This window comes from Balaenoptera musculus, chromosome 14 (genome assembly GCF_009873245.2).
Source record: "Balaenoptera musculus isolate JJ_BM4_2016_0621 chromosome 14, mBalMus1.pri.v3, whole genome shotgun sequence".
Taxonomy (NCBI): Eukaryota; Metazoa; Chordata; class Mammalia; order Artiodactyla; family Balaenopteridae; genus Balaenoptera; species Balaenoptera musculus.
In genome coordinates, this window is record NC_045798.1 from 25,721,914 (window position 1) to 25,737,732 (window position 15,819).

General features: G+C 57.6%; 1 protein-coding gene across 6 annotated transcripts in view; it reads left to right on the forward strand.

Annotated features, from left to right (window-relative positions):
- BCR (BCR activator of RhoGEF and GTPase) overlaps positions 1–15,819 on the forward strand; it is a 101,343-nt gene that overhangs the window by 55,417 nt on the left and 30,107 nt on the right. For all 6 annotated transcript variants that reach the window (XR_005022634.1, XM_036875042.1, XM_036875043.1 and 3 more), the window contains exons 3-8: positions 2,833–2,937; positions 3,276–3,461; positions 8,602–8,709; positions 11,568–11,628; positions 12,834–12,886; positions 14,915–15,055. Coding sequence is in view for 5 of the 6 variants with exons in the window: in XM_036875042.1 (XP_036730937.1) it covers positions 2,833–2,937; positions 3,276–3,461; positions 8,602–8,709; positions 11,568–11,628; positions 12,834–12,886; positions 14,915–15,055 (654 nt within the window). In the remaining variant the exon portion in view is untranslated. The remainder of the gene's footprint in view (positions 1–2,832; positions 2,938–3,275; positions 3,462–8,601; positions 8,710–11,567; positions 11,629–12,833; positions 12,887–14,914; positions 15,056–15,819) is intronic.

Genomic DNA, 15,819 nt, shown 5'->3' on the forward strand with positions numbered 1-15,819 from the left:
CCAGCCAGGAGCAGCCCAGCCCTCACGGTCCAGGTTCTGCACCGCAATCACCCCAGGCCCCAGGGTGGGGGTGGGCCTGGCAGCTGGCTGGTGGGTGGCAGTTCTGTTCCCCTGGGTCCCTCCCTCAGCTTCCCTACCTTGTTTTGCCACACCCAGTTCATTTTTTATTTTTTATTTGTTCTTTTAGCCTCAGGGTTGTGTTGCCTTGCCCTCTCCCCTCCCGGGCAGCAGTGAGAGGAGGCCTCCTTCCTTCCTTCTTCCACTCGCCCTTTTCCTCCAGCTTCCTCCCTTGGTCTCCCGTTCACGCGCCCTTCCCAGCGCAGGCACGTGCCGAGGTGGGGTCGTAAACATCGCTGGTCCCCGCCCTGGCCTTTGCTCTCTCTTCTGCACTTCCCCTCCACCCTCTCTCCTCCGAGTGGGGTGGGCCAGTGTCCAAGCTGAGCCGAGCCGTCCTTGTCTGCTGCCACTGGCCCGTTTGAGGCTCAGAAGAAGGTTGTAGTCTGAGGAGAGGTGCCCTCGCCCCCGCCCAGACGTTCCCTTGAGCTGGCTGCACCCTTTGGAACAGAGAGCTGGACGGGGCGCTGTCCTGCCTATGTGCCTTTTCCGCCCGGCTCTCCAGGCCGCGGCGGTGGGAGCAGCCCCACTGGCCGTGCTCACAGTAGTGGGGTTGTTCCCGGGCGCACGAGCCTTCACCCTGGACCCGCTGGGAGGCACGTGCACGGTCCGCTGGGAGCTTGCTTCCCCGAGGCGCCTCCGCTCGCGACGTGGCCTCTGTGGTCTGAGGTGAGAGGAGATGATGGGATCCCTCCACCCTGCACATCTGTGCTGATGGTGGTGGCACTGGGGGCCCAGAGCAGGCTGCATGGATGGTCCTAGACCCCAGGACCCGCTTGTCTCACGGACAGGGGTTCCCTGGAGGGGCCCTTGGAGCTTCATAAAGATGTGGCCAAGCCAGGGCCCAGCCAGCGGTTCTGGATCCTCTCATTGGTTGGTTTATTCTGTGAGTCTTCGTGGAGCACCTGTGTGTTCCGGGCGCTGTGCCCCAGAGGCTCCCATTCTTGGAGCCGCTGCCCAGCATGGCCTGGACGGGGGCTGTGGTGTGGGACGTGGGTGTCCTTTCCCCGGAGTGGCTCTAAGCCAAAAATCTGATGGCTGTCCCCCATGTGTGCACACACAGCTGTCTCCCATTCACCCACAGGCTGGGAAACCAATGACGGAAAGCACAGGGCTGTTACATCCCTGTGACACAGGGCCCCAGCCGTCTGGCGCCTCCCTCAGACTACAGTGAGGCCGGTCAGCACAGGCCGGGCAGAGGGAGGGTAGCCTCAGCCTGGTGGAGCACAGGCCATGGGTACGGCCAACCTGACACCGGCTTGCCTTGTTGGTGGTCCAGGAGCAAGTGAGGGCTGTGGCCAGGAAGTCGATGAAAACAGCATCATCTCTTTTAGTTTCCTGGGCATCTGTAATAAAGTACCACAGACCGTGTGGCTTAAAAAACAGAGGTTGATTTATCCCAGTTGTGGAGGCTGGAAGTCAGCAGGGTTGGTTTTTCCCGGGGCCTCTCTCCTTGGCTTAGAGATGCCCGTCTTCTCCCTGTGTCTTCCCGCTCTGTGTGTCTGTGTCCTAATCTCCTTCTCTTGTTCTTTTTTATATTGAGGCATTGACGTATAACATATTCGTTGTAGGTGTACAACATAACGATTCAATATATGTGTATATTGTAAAATGATCGCTAACCATAAGTCAACATCCATCACCACACGATTACAAATTTGTTTTCTTGTGATGAGAACTCTTAAGATCTATTCTTTCAGCAACTTTCATGTATACGATACAGTATCATTAACTATAGTCACCATGCTGTTCATTACATCCCCAGGGCTTATTTATTTTATAACTGGAAGTTGGTACCTTTTGATCGCCTAGTCCCTTCTTAGGAGGATACCAGTCATTTTGGACTAGGGCCCACCCTAATGACCTCATTTTAACTTGATTACTTCTCTAAAGACCCTTTCTTTGCACACAGTAACATTCTCGGGCACCAGGGACACATCGCCCCCGTAACACCATCACAAGTAGGGGTGGAATGTGGTCTGCCAGCCTCTTGGACCCTACCCCCTGCATCTGCATCCAGGGGCGCATCAGCTCTGTGCTTCTGAGGCAAAGGCAGCAGAGCATCACCCCACATATAGGAGGGGCGTTTAGTAGTAGGGAGGGGGGACCTTGCCGTAGCCCACATGTATGCGGGTCCAGAGTCTGGAAAGCAGGCTCAGAAGAGCAGGTTCAAGGGACAAAGACCCTGAACCCAGGGGATGGGGTTTCCCTTGGGCAGGTGGCCACAGCCCCCAGCCCCACCACTGTGGCTGGGAGGGAGGCGGTGCTGCCTGGGCCTGGTTGGTCCAAGGGTCAGGTGGCAGTGGCACAGAGGCCGGCGAGGCAGGTACCAGGAGAGGAGAGGGGAGCTGTGGAAGGAGTCGGGGTGGCCGTGTGGGGGGCCCGACGCTCCCTGGGCTCAGCCTCTTCCAGGACAGCCACTCCTTGGTCACGGGTAGAAGGTGTGGAGAGAGGCCTTGCCCACCCTGCTCAGCTCCAAACTGCCCGTTTCCTGGTGTCAAGACCAAGGGTGGCCTTCGGCTTAGCTGGATGACCATCCAGAATTTGCAGCGACCACAGTCGAGCTGACATGCCAGGACTCCCGTGCCTTCCTAATTTAATCCCACCTGGAACCTTCTTGGGAAGCTTGTCCTCAGGTTGACAAGCCAGCTTCCTCTCTGAGAGGGGCCGCCTCAAGCACCGTACCCCGGGTCTGATTTTTGTCTGTTTCTCCTGCAGAGTGAGCTGGACTTGGAAAAGGGCTCGGAGATGAGGAAATGGGTCCTGTCTGGAATCCTAGCTAGCGAGGAGACTTACCTGAGCCACCTGGAGGCGCTGCTGCTGGTGAGGAGGGTGCAGGGGCTGAGCGGGCAGGATGGGCCCTGGCGAGCTCTGCTCACGCGTCCCAGGTCCCAGGTCAGCCTGGGAGCAGCCCACCCTCCCAGGATCCTCGACACACCTGTGGGCAGGCAGGACATGCCACCTCTGTGGAGGTTGGGCCTCCCCAAGGGGCAGTGGATGCCAGTGAAAGACTCGGGTACCAAACCAAGCTGGCTTTAAATTTTTATTGTTAATGGAATTTTAAAAATAAAAGCATGTATGTCACGTGACCACAGTGCACTTGACAAGTGGCGAGACCTGACACCTGTGCTGCCCCACCCGTCACCTGTGCCCTCTTTCAGCCCATGAAACCTTTGAAGGCTGCTGCCACCACCTCTCAGCCGGTGCTGACGAGCCAGCAGATCGAGACCATCTTCTTCAAAGTGCCTGAGCTCTATGAGATCCACAAGGAGTTCTACGACGGGCTCCTCCCCCGCCTGCAGCAGTGGAGCCACCAGCAGCGCGTGGGCGACCTATTCCAGAAGCTGGTGAGTGACCCGGAGCAGGGACCCGGCAGCCTCCTGGGGGTGACGGGGTGACGGGCGGGGGCCAGGCCTCTCCCTGAGCCTGGTGCCACCTGCGGGCGAGGCTGCTGAGGGCACGATGGGGAGGAAGAGTCTGGGACACATCTTACTGCCTGGGATGCCGAATGGGTGCTGCGGGGAGGGGGCGCCGCCACAGCACCACTGCTGGACCCCGCGTGAAAGCGAGGCTTCCCTCCCTCTGCTGGCCCCAATGCCATCTCTGGTCCTTTCCAGGTCCGCTCAGTTTTACTCAAGGTTCCCAGTCTCCAGACTGGTCCCCTCTGGACCACAAAGAAGCCACTGCCCTGGGAACAGGACTCAGACTCTGGGCAGGGGGACTGGGGCAGGCAGAGCCTGGAGGGGCAAGCACAGGTGGGGACAGCGGGGGTTTGTTGTACTTTATTTCATTTTTGCAGTTCTGTGAATTAAAGGCTCTTGAATTAATCAAGAATTTTTTTAAAAAAAAGTAGTTTGGGGAGGGAAGGCTGGTCAATAAAAGTCAGGGTCATACGAGAGGAGCCCTTGGGTCCCCAGGGGGTCCCTGGCTGAGGAAGTTGTGAGAACAGGCCTTCCGTGTGGCCCCAGCTCCCGCCGCAGCCATTTTGGGGACCTGGAGGCACGTTTAATGCTATCGACTGTGACAGCAGCTCCCTGGAGCCTTGCAGGAATCAGGACGCGTCCTGTGGACAGGCTGGAGGAAGGCAGGAGGGCTGGTTTGTACCTGGGGACGGCCATGCCGGGCTGTGAACCGAGGGACCATGAGGCCATCTGGTCCCCGGGTAGTGGGTTCAGCTCTGATCAGGGGGCTCAAGGGGGCCTGCGGGTGCCCTGTCTCACCTCAGCTGAGGCAGCCCCACCAGGCAGGTCCCGTCTCCACCCCATGCAAGTGAGGAGGCCGAGGGGCAGGAGGTCACCTGCCCAGACGGTACCCCTGGTCTGTCTGCCTCCAGGAAGAGTGCTTTGCCCTGCCTTCAGGGGCATAATACTGGAGGGTGGGTGGTGCTGGATGACAGAACAAGGGTTTCTGCAAGGGCTCAGTGGGCCAAAAACTGGCTGGGAGTCCATTCGGCAGATGTAGCTCTGGGTCCCTGGTTAGAGGGAGGGAGAGGCGGCTGTGGGGGCAGGTCAGGGACCTTCTCTGGCCATTTGCTGACCTCGGGGCCCACGAGGAGCCAAGGATTCAGCTTTTAAAAAGTCAACGGGATTGGGAAAATCTAGTAATCAGATGAAGCGGTTTGGTGGACCCCTTGGCACTGGCCAGGCCACCCCCGGAAGGGACCAGGCTCGGGTGAACACTGAACTGAGACATGGGTAACGTAGAACTTGTCCCAGCAGAAGGGGTGGTTGAGGGACCTGAGGATGATGGAGAAAACTCTCAGATGGAACTGCCGGATCGATGTTTGTCTTCCAAGGTGTGAGGTTCATGTGTGAGGAGCCCCCCACCTCTGTGGGTCTAAAGGGGGAGCCAGTCTCTTTAGGTGGAGGCTGGTGGGGCATGTCTCTATATAAGGGGCAGCAAAGAGGCCACCTCCCAGCACTGTGAGCCCCCATCCTGGGACGCCCTCGAAGGCGGGTGCTGGGTAGGCCTGGGTGACCGGGATTCCACCTCTGAGGACCCCTAATCCTGATTAAAGGGTTGCCCGGGCCTCCTGTGCTCTTTCCCTGGAGTGTTCTCCCTCCCGAGGGAAGCCAGTCCTCTGGGGGTGGGGTGGCCAAGGTCACCGGGCCCTCTCTAAGTGCCCAGAGCACGCGGTGAAAGAACGCCAGCCCCCAGCCCTCCTGGACCGCCCAGACGCCCAGCTGGCCCACCGCCGGCCTGTCTTGGCTCATACTGGGCTCTGGCGTTCCGCCCGGGTGTGGCTTTCCTGTTGGCCACCGCCCCAGGCTGCAGATTCTCCCGCCCGGGACCCCTTTCCCGTGGCCAGAGAGCGGAAGGCTGTGTTTTGACGCAGGTGCTCCCCATCGTTGAAGCCCACATCTTTGAAGAATTGTGTTGTGGGCAGAAACTGCAACCACACTCTTCCCCAAATAACACTCTGAAGTCACTCGGAAACTGAAAAAAAAAAATTTAATAGTCTGATGAACACCAGAATTTGGAAAGTTTCCTCTGGTTTCCCTGGTGTCCTTGAACTACCTTCACATATCAGATGTTGCAGCGCAAGGACGTGGGGAGAGAGGTGGGGCTGCCGTGGGAAGTGGAGCCCCAGGAACCACGTGCTGCATGTTCACGTGTGTGCCGCCGGGGCCGGGCGCTGGGTCTCCCCAAGGACAGACAGAGACCGTCCCCGTCCCGTTCAGATCAGCACAGCGGGGTCAGGCTCCCCAGCTAGGAGAGTCTTAGGACCCGAGGAGCCTGTGATGCCCCAGCCCTGGTACCTCTGCCACCCGGGAACTCATGAGCCACACCTGGTAGCTAGGAAGCCCTGTCCTGATGGCGCCTTGACTCCCCTTCCTGTGGGGCTGTGGGTTATTGCTACCCATCCAGGGGCTTTGTTTCTGGCTGAATTTTTATCAGCTCCGGTTTTTTGTTTCTAATCATTTCAAACTTCCTGAATTGTTGCAAGAATAGCACAAAGAACTGGGTGTGCGCCGGATATACCAATTGTAACATTTTGCACTGATTGTAACATTTTGCCACATTTGCTTAATCTTTATCTCTTTCTCTCTCCTTTGTATACACCACCCCCCCCACACACACACGCACACATGCTGAATAGTTTGAGAATAAAATGCAGATCCCTCTGCCCTTTTACCCCTAAATACTTCATGGTGTATTTGCTAAGGACATGCTCTTCCACAACCCACAGGACAGTCCTCCATCGGAGGACGGTTCACAGTTGAGTGATATTATTATTTAATATGCAATGCTTCTACAAATCTCTCCCAAGTTAGCCATCGTGTTCTTTGTAGCCATTTTCCTTCTGAGTCGGGATGCAGTCCAGGTCGCGAGATGTACGTGGTTGTCAGGTCTCGTTAGTTTCTTTCCATCTGTACCAGTTTCTCAACCTCTGCTGGTCTTCCACAACCTTGACATTTTTCTGAAGGGTGCATTCTAGTTTGGGTCTGATGTTTCTTCAGGAATAGATTCAGGTTCTGCGCTTCTGGCAGGAAGAGAAAAAAAAACCACTGCAGTGATGCTGTGTCCTGTCGGTGCCTCACATCGGAGGGCATGTGATCTCCATTGGTTTATTGGTGCAGCTCGGGTTCTGATTAGTGCATGAATTGCTTGGAACTTCTCAAAAACCACTTGGAAGATGTGAGCTCCTGGAAGAGGGGGCAGGAGAGGTAATGAAAGGGGTTCTCCTCCCAAAGACCCTGTGTTAGTTTACTAAGGCTGCTACAGTCCGGGTGGCTCAAACAACAGAGATCTATCTCCCATTTCTGGAGGCTAGAAGTCTGAGATCCAGGTGTGAGCAGGACTGGTTTCTCCCGAGACCTCTCTCCTCGGCGCGTAGAGGCCGTCATCTCTGTGTCCTCACGTGGTCGTCCCTCTGTGTCTGTGTCCTAATCTTTTCTTCTCATAACGCCCCTAGTCAGATTGGATCAGGGCCCACTTGAATGGCTTCATTTTTGCCCAATCACCTCTTTAGGTCCATCTCCAAATACAGTCACATTCTGAGGTGCTCAGGGTTAGGGCTTCAACCTATGCATTTTGAGGGGACACAGTTCAACAGTGATATCCCCTCAGGACTTGGCTGAGCCGTTGCCTCTTTAGAGAGACCGCCCTGACCACAGTATCTAAAGCAGCCCCGCTGTTCTCCTCGCCTGCTCTGCCTTCAGCCATCTGCCACATTACTTGTTGCTTTACTTATTCATCGTGTGTCTCCTGCTAGCCGGCTGCGCTGTGTCTGAATGATTCGAGGTGACAGTGCCTCAAGCAGGGCCTTTGTTTTTGTGGGAGACGCTCAGTGAGTGAGGGTGAGGGGGAGAAGGCAGGGCTCTGGGTCCAACCGGATGGCAGGGAACCTGGCGTCTGGAATGCAGCGACTCGTCCAGGTAATCAGCGGGTCCGGGCAGGGCCTTCTCCAGCTGCTGCTTTTTCTCTCGCGCCCCCAGGCCCGCACGCAGCCCCCTCAAGGAGCGAGTCCAGAAGACCAGACAGTGCCAAGGGCATCTGGGATTGCCATCTGAAGAAACATAAAATTCAATATAAATGCAAATGCATGTAGAAATAAAATTTAGGTTCGATGCAGACCGAACACCAGGATCAGCAGCAAAAGCCTCAGGCCTCCCGCTCCTGGTTGGCTGCAGTGGGAGGCCTGGCCAGCAGGTCACGGCGTCTGCCCTTACACCCCAGGCCGGGGTTTCCCTGCTGCCTCTGGAGGTGACCTGGGGCCCAGCGATGGTGGTGGCTGCACACAGGACCCCTCCCCCCAACCATGGAAGTCTTTACTCAACTGAGTGTTGGAGCAGGAGGCCGAGTGAGGAGACACTCTATTAATGCCTTTGGTTGAGAACAGGACAAACAAACACCTCTCGCCTTGCACCTGGCAGCAGAGGTCTCCCACCTGCCAGGTGTGTAGCATGACACCTGGGCCCCGTCACCAGGTCTGGGCTGGGCTCATGTCTGGGCAGCGCGAGCCCCTCTTCTCCAAGGGCAGCTCAACTGAGTGTTTCTTGCGTGTCTGAAGAGATCAGGTAGGAGCAGAGCAGTGGCCCCTCAGGCCAGGGATGGGTCCACTGAGGTCTCCCGCAGCCAGGATGAGAAGGGGCCGCTCCGTCCCACCTGCTGGAGACGCTCATCCATGTTCACTGATACCCTGGAACTTCAGCTGCTGCTGCTGGCCCCATTTAAATGAGTGGGGTGGGAGGACGAAGAGAACTGCTACCCGCCCGGGGCTGTGAGTCACTTCTCAACGTGTCGCTTTGGAAGAAGAAAGCGTGCTTAGCGCGTGGGGAGGGGAAGCAGGTGGGAGGCAGTGACAGCGTGGAGGAGCTGAGTTTCCTGCAGCCCTGCACTGTCTGCTGCACCTGGGCTTCCTCCAGAGCTGTGCACAGAAGCCCGTTACCCAGAGGGATGGAGACCGCCTGTCCTGCACCTGTCCCGCACCTGTCCCACACCTGCCCTACACCTGTCCCACACTCTCTTCCTTCCTCCCTGCAGGCCAGCCAGCTGGGTGTGTACCGGGCCTTTGTGGACAACTACGGAGTTGCCATGGAAACGGCTGAGAAGTGCTGTCAGGCCAACGCTCAGTTTGCAGAAATCTCTGAGGTACGCGTGACGCTGTTCAGACAGGTGCGCCCCTCCACCTCCTGAGGGTGGGCTGTGGGCTGGTCGTTGGCACACCGTGACCCGGGAGAACAAGGCACAGCAAACTAAGGTCTGGTTGTGAACCTCAGCTGTGTTTCCAGATGCCTGTGGGTTGTCATGAGCAGACAGACGGAGCAGCCCGAGGAGCACCCTGCCTCCCCAGAGGCCAGGGCCCAGCTCTGGGGTACCCCAGACAGACTTGCACTGTCTGTGTGCAGTTCGGGGTGTCCATAGTTCTGCCTCATTAACAGAGGTCTCGACACTTGAGTCCTGAGGCCGACTTTGCACCTTGCGGATGGAGAGCAGGTGGGGAGGTGTCATGCTCTGCTCCTCTGGGGTCTGCAGCCGGCCCGGGGGATGGGGCTGGTGTGCGTTCTGTCGACCTGCGTGGGAGGAAGCTGCAGGCTGGGCACTGCACCGGCCCGGGGGCTCTGAAACCTCAAGCCCTGGAGTGTTAGCACGAGGGACCTCGGAAGAGCCCCCCGGATGCAGAAGACAGGCGGCCATTGGGGGCTGGTGGCCATGCCAGGTCCTCCCTGCCCCGCTCCATCCTGCTTCTGCCCGTGGCAGTTGGGTGATACTTTCTTCTTCCCAGGCCTGTAGTACTCAGAGCCCTGACCTGCCTTCCCCGCCAAACAAGGATTCTGGGTGGGAAGACCTCCAAGTGAAACCCGAGCTTTAAGAAGAGAAACAGAAACTAGAAATAGGCAGGGGAGGGTCTCTTGCTGGGATACGATCGTACCCCCACTGTCACACCTGGGCTTTGTTCCAGGGGATTTGTGCTATTTTATAATTTATCACGGGGGCTGGGGCCTGTGGGTCCCGGCACCAGCATCTCCCATGGTGATAACATGCCACACCGTTCCCCAGAGCCCATGGGTGCCCTGCTCCCCACCTGTTGCCGCTGGTAACGGGCTACATGCACCCAGGGCTTCAGGTTGGCTCCGCACTTCCCTCTGAAGCTGCCCTGGTTTGCCTGCAGCATTGGGTCTGTTCCTCTCTTTAGCTCATTAAACTAGCAGCCCCCATACCCCTAACAGCTGGAGTGCTGGCGCCGAGTCCCAGGTGACTTTGACAAATTAGAGTCATAATCTTTTAAGAGCAGGCTGTGGTTAAATGGAGCCAAGTTCACGTCCACCAGGACAGGTGTCCACAGAGGAGGGAGGAAACGATGGTGGCACACCACCCGGGAGTCACGTGGTCCCACCAACCAGGCACAGGTGGGAATCTGAGCCGAGGCCCAGGCCCAGGCAGCAGGACGGGGTTCGGCGCGGCCAAATGCCGGTTCTGTGAAACTTTTACCATCAGGTGGTATCCACTTTGGTTTTCCATCCATGTTTCAAAAAAGACCCAGAGAAATTAGAGCCACACAGACAGTGAAATGAACCAAAAGGACACAGAAGAAGCAGGCCATTTTGAGGTGTGGGGAGTTGCATTCTGGGGGGTCAGAGCTCGGCCATGGAGACTGGATGTCCATCTCCAAGGACAGGCAGGGTGGAGCAGTGGTCCTTCATGTCTCCCAGGACTGGCCTGAGAAATGGGTGTGCTGCAGTGTCCAGTCAGACTGGAGTTGCCTGAGATGGGTTCTGTGAGCTCGAGCTCCCCAGATAATAAGTAGGTAACAGGAATCATGTGAAAAGGGCTTCCGGAGTCTAGTCAGTTTGGGAAATGTGGGGTTAAACCAAACTTGTAAGTTTTCGTAAGGCAGGCCTCCCAGAGCCCCGAGATGCTCAAGGTGCCCACGTTCATCACACCTTCCAGGGGCCCTTCGCGCGTGGGCTGCTGCCCTGGCTCATGTGAGCGGCACCTAATTCTTGCAGATTTGAGCTCTCACGCCCCCTCACCCCCCCGCCCACCCTCTGGGAGCTGCTGAGGCAGACAGATGGAGGAGTCATTGAGGGGAGCTAAATTCTCAGGAGAGGCACCAAGGTGCATTGTGAGTTTGGCCCCCGTGAGTTTAAAATACACTATGTTTTCTAGTCCCAAGAGGTTTCCCACAGCCTGAGAGGTTGCGAGGGCCATCTCCAGGCCCCTTCCCATTCCTGTGCTGTGTTTTTTGTTTGCTCAGAAGTCTCATACCGGGATTAACCACAGCTTCTTTCCAGAGACTATTTCAGGCACACAGGGACCTTTTATCCACATTTCTCTTGGTACCGTGGACCAAATCAGCAGTGCCTTTGACACGGTTGTGTTGAAAAATGACCCACCCACTAAAAAGCTCTGCTTACTTCCTGGGCAAGGACGTTTGCAAAGTCAGGAGAGGGGAGGCTGGGGTGGAGGCAGAGTGCATGCCAGCGGCCTGCCCTGGCCTCCCCGAAGCTGAGTGCTCTTCTTTCTGACCCACCAGCCCCTGCACGTTGTTTAACTGCTCCAAGAAAGCTGATCCGTGCACCCAGGGTGGGCGTTGCCAGTTGCCTTTCTTTGCAGGATCCTCTGTGTCAGAGGTTCTCAACCAGCGCTGATTTTGTCCCCTGGAGACACTTAGCAATGCCGGGGGATGTTTTAGATTGTCACAGCAGGAGGAGAGGGTGCTGCTGCACCCATAGGATGCTATTCAACATCCCAGGGTGCATAGGACAGCCCCTTAGAATAGAGAATTTCTGATCCTAATGTCAGCAGCGTCATCCAGGGCGAGCGTGTGCTCAGTTGGCCCCGTTCTGCAGCCTGTGGCCCAGACACAGCCCTGAGGTTTGCCACATCTGGGCTTCTCAGCGGTGAGAGGAGGGTGAGAGTTCTGCTGAAGGTTCCTGACCGTGAACTTGCTGCCACATCAGAGCTGCTTCATCTGCCCTGTGGAAAACGTGCTTTTCTCTTTGCAGAACCTGAGAGCCAGAAGCAACAAGGATGCCAAGGACCAAACGACCAAGAACTCTCTGGAAAGTGAGTTCTCCATGCCGAGGCCCCTGCATGCCCCTGTGGTGGCGGCCACTGCCAGCAGGCAGGAGCAGCCAGGGCACCCAGCTGGGTCATACTCTGGCCCCTCTGCTGCTCCAGATTTCCAGTAGTGGGGGGTGGGGGGATGGGGAGGGAGCAGCGCTGGCCGTGGTGGGTGCGGAGGGACGTGGTCAGGACCTGTTGCCACCAATGGGGGGTGGGGAGTGGGGCAGAGAACCAGGAAGAGGTGGGAGTTATCCGATGCCCACAAAGCAGGCACTGCCGGGCATTTACAGTGTCATCGTGTTGTCCCAACGGCCCTGCAGGAGGCTCTTGTCTTCCCTTGTTTCAGATGATAAAACAGGTTTAGAGTGGAAAGGACCATGTAGGACGCAGATTCAGAGTGGCTGGGCAGGGGTCAGGGCCAAGTAGTCGGGCTCCCGGGCCTGTGTTTGCCCTCATCCCTCTGAGCAGAGTGAGCTCAGGAACAACAAGGTACTTCTCGTTTCTGGCTGTTAGGGTCTTGGGAGGAGTTACGCTCACAGAGAACAGCAGACGTGGACCGGGGCCACAGCTACACCGCCTTCTGAGCCGGTTTCCCCCATTTCTGTAAAATGGGGATAACAATGCATGCCCTGCACTAGTCGTGGGGGTTACAGGCGGAGCTGCACCCTACATGTGAGAACACATGAAGCGCCTGTGCCTGTGATGGGCTGTGCCCACCACGGAGAAGCGGGGACGGCCCTGGCCGGTGGGGCTCCATGCTGCTGGCGTCCAGGGGTCCAAAAACGCTTATAAAACCAAGAGCCACATCTCAGCATCAGGCTTGGATCCACATGGAGAGTAGCGTGCTGGTCCGCACCCCCCGGCCTGGGATCTGCGCTGGCGCTTCCTCCCCAGAGTGCTGGCCAGCTCCCTGACCCCAGGCCGGAGGGCCGTCAACACGGAGGCCTTTGAATGCTTGCTGCTGAGTCAGCCACGCAGGCTCGGGTTCTGATCAGCCCTGGACCTGGCACTGATGTCACAGACTGAAGACTCACAGCCATGTTCCCGACCTTCCAATGCATCGGGTTCAACCTTGTCACTGAGCAGAGGGGATGTGGGGTTCCCAGGGGATGTGGAGGATGGGGCTGCCCCCACCTCCACCCTTGCAGTGAGGGTGGGTGGGCAGGTGGGCGGTCCGCCTTCTCTCACCCTTCGTCTCTCCACAGCCCTGCTCTACAAGCCTGTGGACCGGGTCACGAGGAGCACACTGGTCCTGCATGTGAGTCCCTCGGGCCCAGGGCCTCCTCACCCTGGGGTTCTTGGCTTCTGTCCTGGGGCTGACGCTGATGTCTGTCAATTTTGCCCGCCTGCACCCTTTTCTGCCACACACCTGTACTGAGGATGCAGAAGTGAGGCACCTCTGCCATCCCTGGGCTCCCGGGGGTGGGAGGGGGAAACGCAGCAGGCTCTCCAGGTGTTCCAGATGCCTCATCAGAGCGGGAACAGGTAGGGAGCATCCCGTCCCACATGGGCAGAGGCTTGCGGGTGGAGAAGCTTCCCGGGGGAGGGGGCGGGGACACATAGTACAGGTTGGGGCACCAATGGCAGGTGCATCCCGGGGCTGTGGTCAGACCACATTCTCCAGCCGGGAGAGCGTGTGCAGAGAGGGTGTGCAGGGAGGCCCACCTGGCGGGGCTGCTCCTAAAGGCAGTGGGGAGTCACTTGCACATTATTAAGTGGTCGTCTTAATACTGAGAAACAAAAACAGGGAAAAAAAAGCCCCCAATCCTACTGCCAGGTGACCTTATTCGTCTGTATTTAGAGCAAGTCTTACACGCGCTTTTTTTTTTTTTAAATAAATTTATTTATTTATTTTGGCTACGTTGGGTCTTCGTTGTCGCGCGGGCTCTCTCTAGTTGTGGCGAGCGGGGGCTACTCTTCGTTGCGGTGCACGGGCTTCTCATTGCGGTGGCTTCTCTTGTTGCGGAGCACGGGCTCTAGGCGCGTGGACTTCAGTAGTTGTGGCACGTGGGTTCAGTAGTTGTGGCTTGCGGACTCTAGAGCGCAGGCTCAGTAGTTGTGGCACACGGGCTTAGTTGCTCCACGACATGTAGTATCTTCCTGGACTAGAGCTCGAACCTGTGTCCCCTGCATTGGCAGGCAGATTCTTAACCACTGCGCCACCAGGGAAGCCCAACATGCGCATTTTTTTAAAAATGTACAACCAAGTCACAGAAGTGTTTGAAGTGTCCATTTCCTGTCTTGCTTCCTCCCCACAAAGGAGCCACCACCACAAGGATCTTTATGCCGACACACGTGGCATCTTTCTAAATCACTCAGACGGTGTTGTGCTGTGCATACCATTCCACGTGTGGCTTTTTACCCCTTAATGTTATATTGTGGCAGTTGTCCCACTTTGGCCCAGACAGCTCTGCCTCGTTCAGTTTTAAGCTGCGTGGTTTTCCATCCATTGCACGTTTCATAACTTCTTACCATCCTCCGACTAAGAGTTCCTGGATGGAGGGAGATAAGCTGAGATTTGCGGTTTGGGAGACTCTGGCCGGTGGCCCATCAGAGTCCTGGAGACCCTTTATTTGGTCCCCTCACCACGATGAGCCCAGGCCTGGCAGGGGGAAGCCAGAGCCACCAGGAGCAGTTGGCGGGGGAGCCTGGGATTCCCAACACCAGAGCCTCCCCTGAGCTTATTTCATCTCCCCATGTTCTCTTTGCTGTAGGATTTGGGAGCTAAGAGGGTTTTGTTTCTCTGAACCAGGAAGCCGTAGACTTTGAGCACAAATTACGTGCATTCTCAGTAGAGAAGGATTCTCAGGCTCTGATCTAAAAGAGGAGGAGCCGGGAAGGTCAGGGGCTTTCTCCTGACCTCACACGGACCGGCGGACCAGGATGGGTTCTGCCCCAGGGGACCTGTGACAATGTCAAGGGGCACTTTTGCTTGTCACAACCACACGAGGGGGCTCCACTGCCATCGAGTGGGCAGAGGCTAGGGATGGTGCCAGCATCCTCCAGTGCCCGGACAGCCCCCACCAAAACCAGCCCTGCATGTCGCCAGGGCCCGGGTAGAGAAACCTGCCCCAGACCTGTAGCGTGGAGCCCCTCTCTGCAATGTGCAAACAGTATAGGCTTGTGGGGCGCCGTTAGGGGCCTGCTCCCGGCACAGTGCTCGCACGAGTGCTGCCGCGTGGCCCAGGCCATGGTGAGAAGTGGCCCCAGGTCACACCCAGCGCGTCTGCGGCTCTCACGGCAGAGATGCCGGGACTGCTCTGACTCCATCCTTCGTCCGATGCAGGACTTGCTGAAACACACCCCCTCTGGCCACCCCGACCACCTGCTGCTGCAAGACGCCCTCCGCATCTCGCAGAACTTCCTGTCCAGCATTAACGAGGAGATCACGCCCCGCCGGCAGTCCATGACCGTGAAGAAGGGAGAGGTGAGCATGGCGGCCGAGCAGAGGTGGGCATGGGGCCCACTGTATCCACACAGCTCAGCCCAACACAGAAACGCCTGGACTTGGGGGCCCTTGACCCTGGCAGGGTGAACCCAGGCCAGTGTGCAGGGCATCGGGGTGTGGTTTCAGGGGTGCGGGCCTCACTTGGGGGGTTATGTCCCGGGCACCCCACACCCTGCCGGATCAGGGTCCCCAGCTAAGGAGACCGGTGAGAAGAAGGATGGCATTTGTGTGCCTGGGGACCACTCGGTTTCTCTTGAGTGTTCTTTCATTAACATATAGTTAACAGTGGGTTTAAGGACTTTAAAGGTGATGAAGGGGAGGCGGGTGTGGTTTGTGTTTGCGGCGGAGAACGGCTGGAGAACGAACGTGGTTGACTTCTTCGGCCAGGAGGGCTCTCCTTCCCCTCCTCCCTCCCTCCCTGACAGCCCCTCCCGGTCTCCATCTCTCTGCACATCGTAGATGAGAGGGTGTGGAACAGAGGGGCTCAGACGCCACCCCTGCCACCTCCGCTCCTTCCCGGGAGGGGCCCAGCCCGGTGCCAGGCAGCTTGCAGCAAGATGGCAGAGGTGTGCCAGTCAGGGGCGGCGTCTAGTGTGAGCACCTTTCGTTGGAAGCGGCACCGCGGGGCGGGGCGGGGGTGTGGACCCGCGGCCTCTGGGGTCTCGTGCAGGGACAGGAGCCATATGGCCCAGCAACACGTGGGCTGGCAGCGAACCTTACTGTAGCTGCCGCTCGGAGCCACT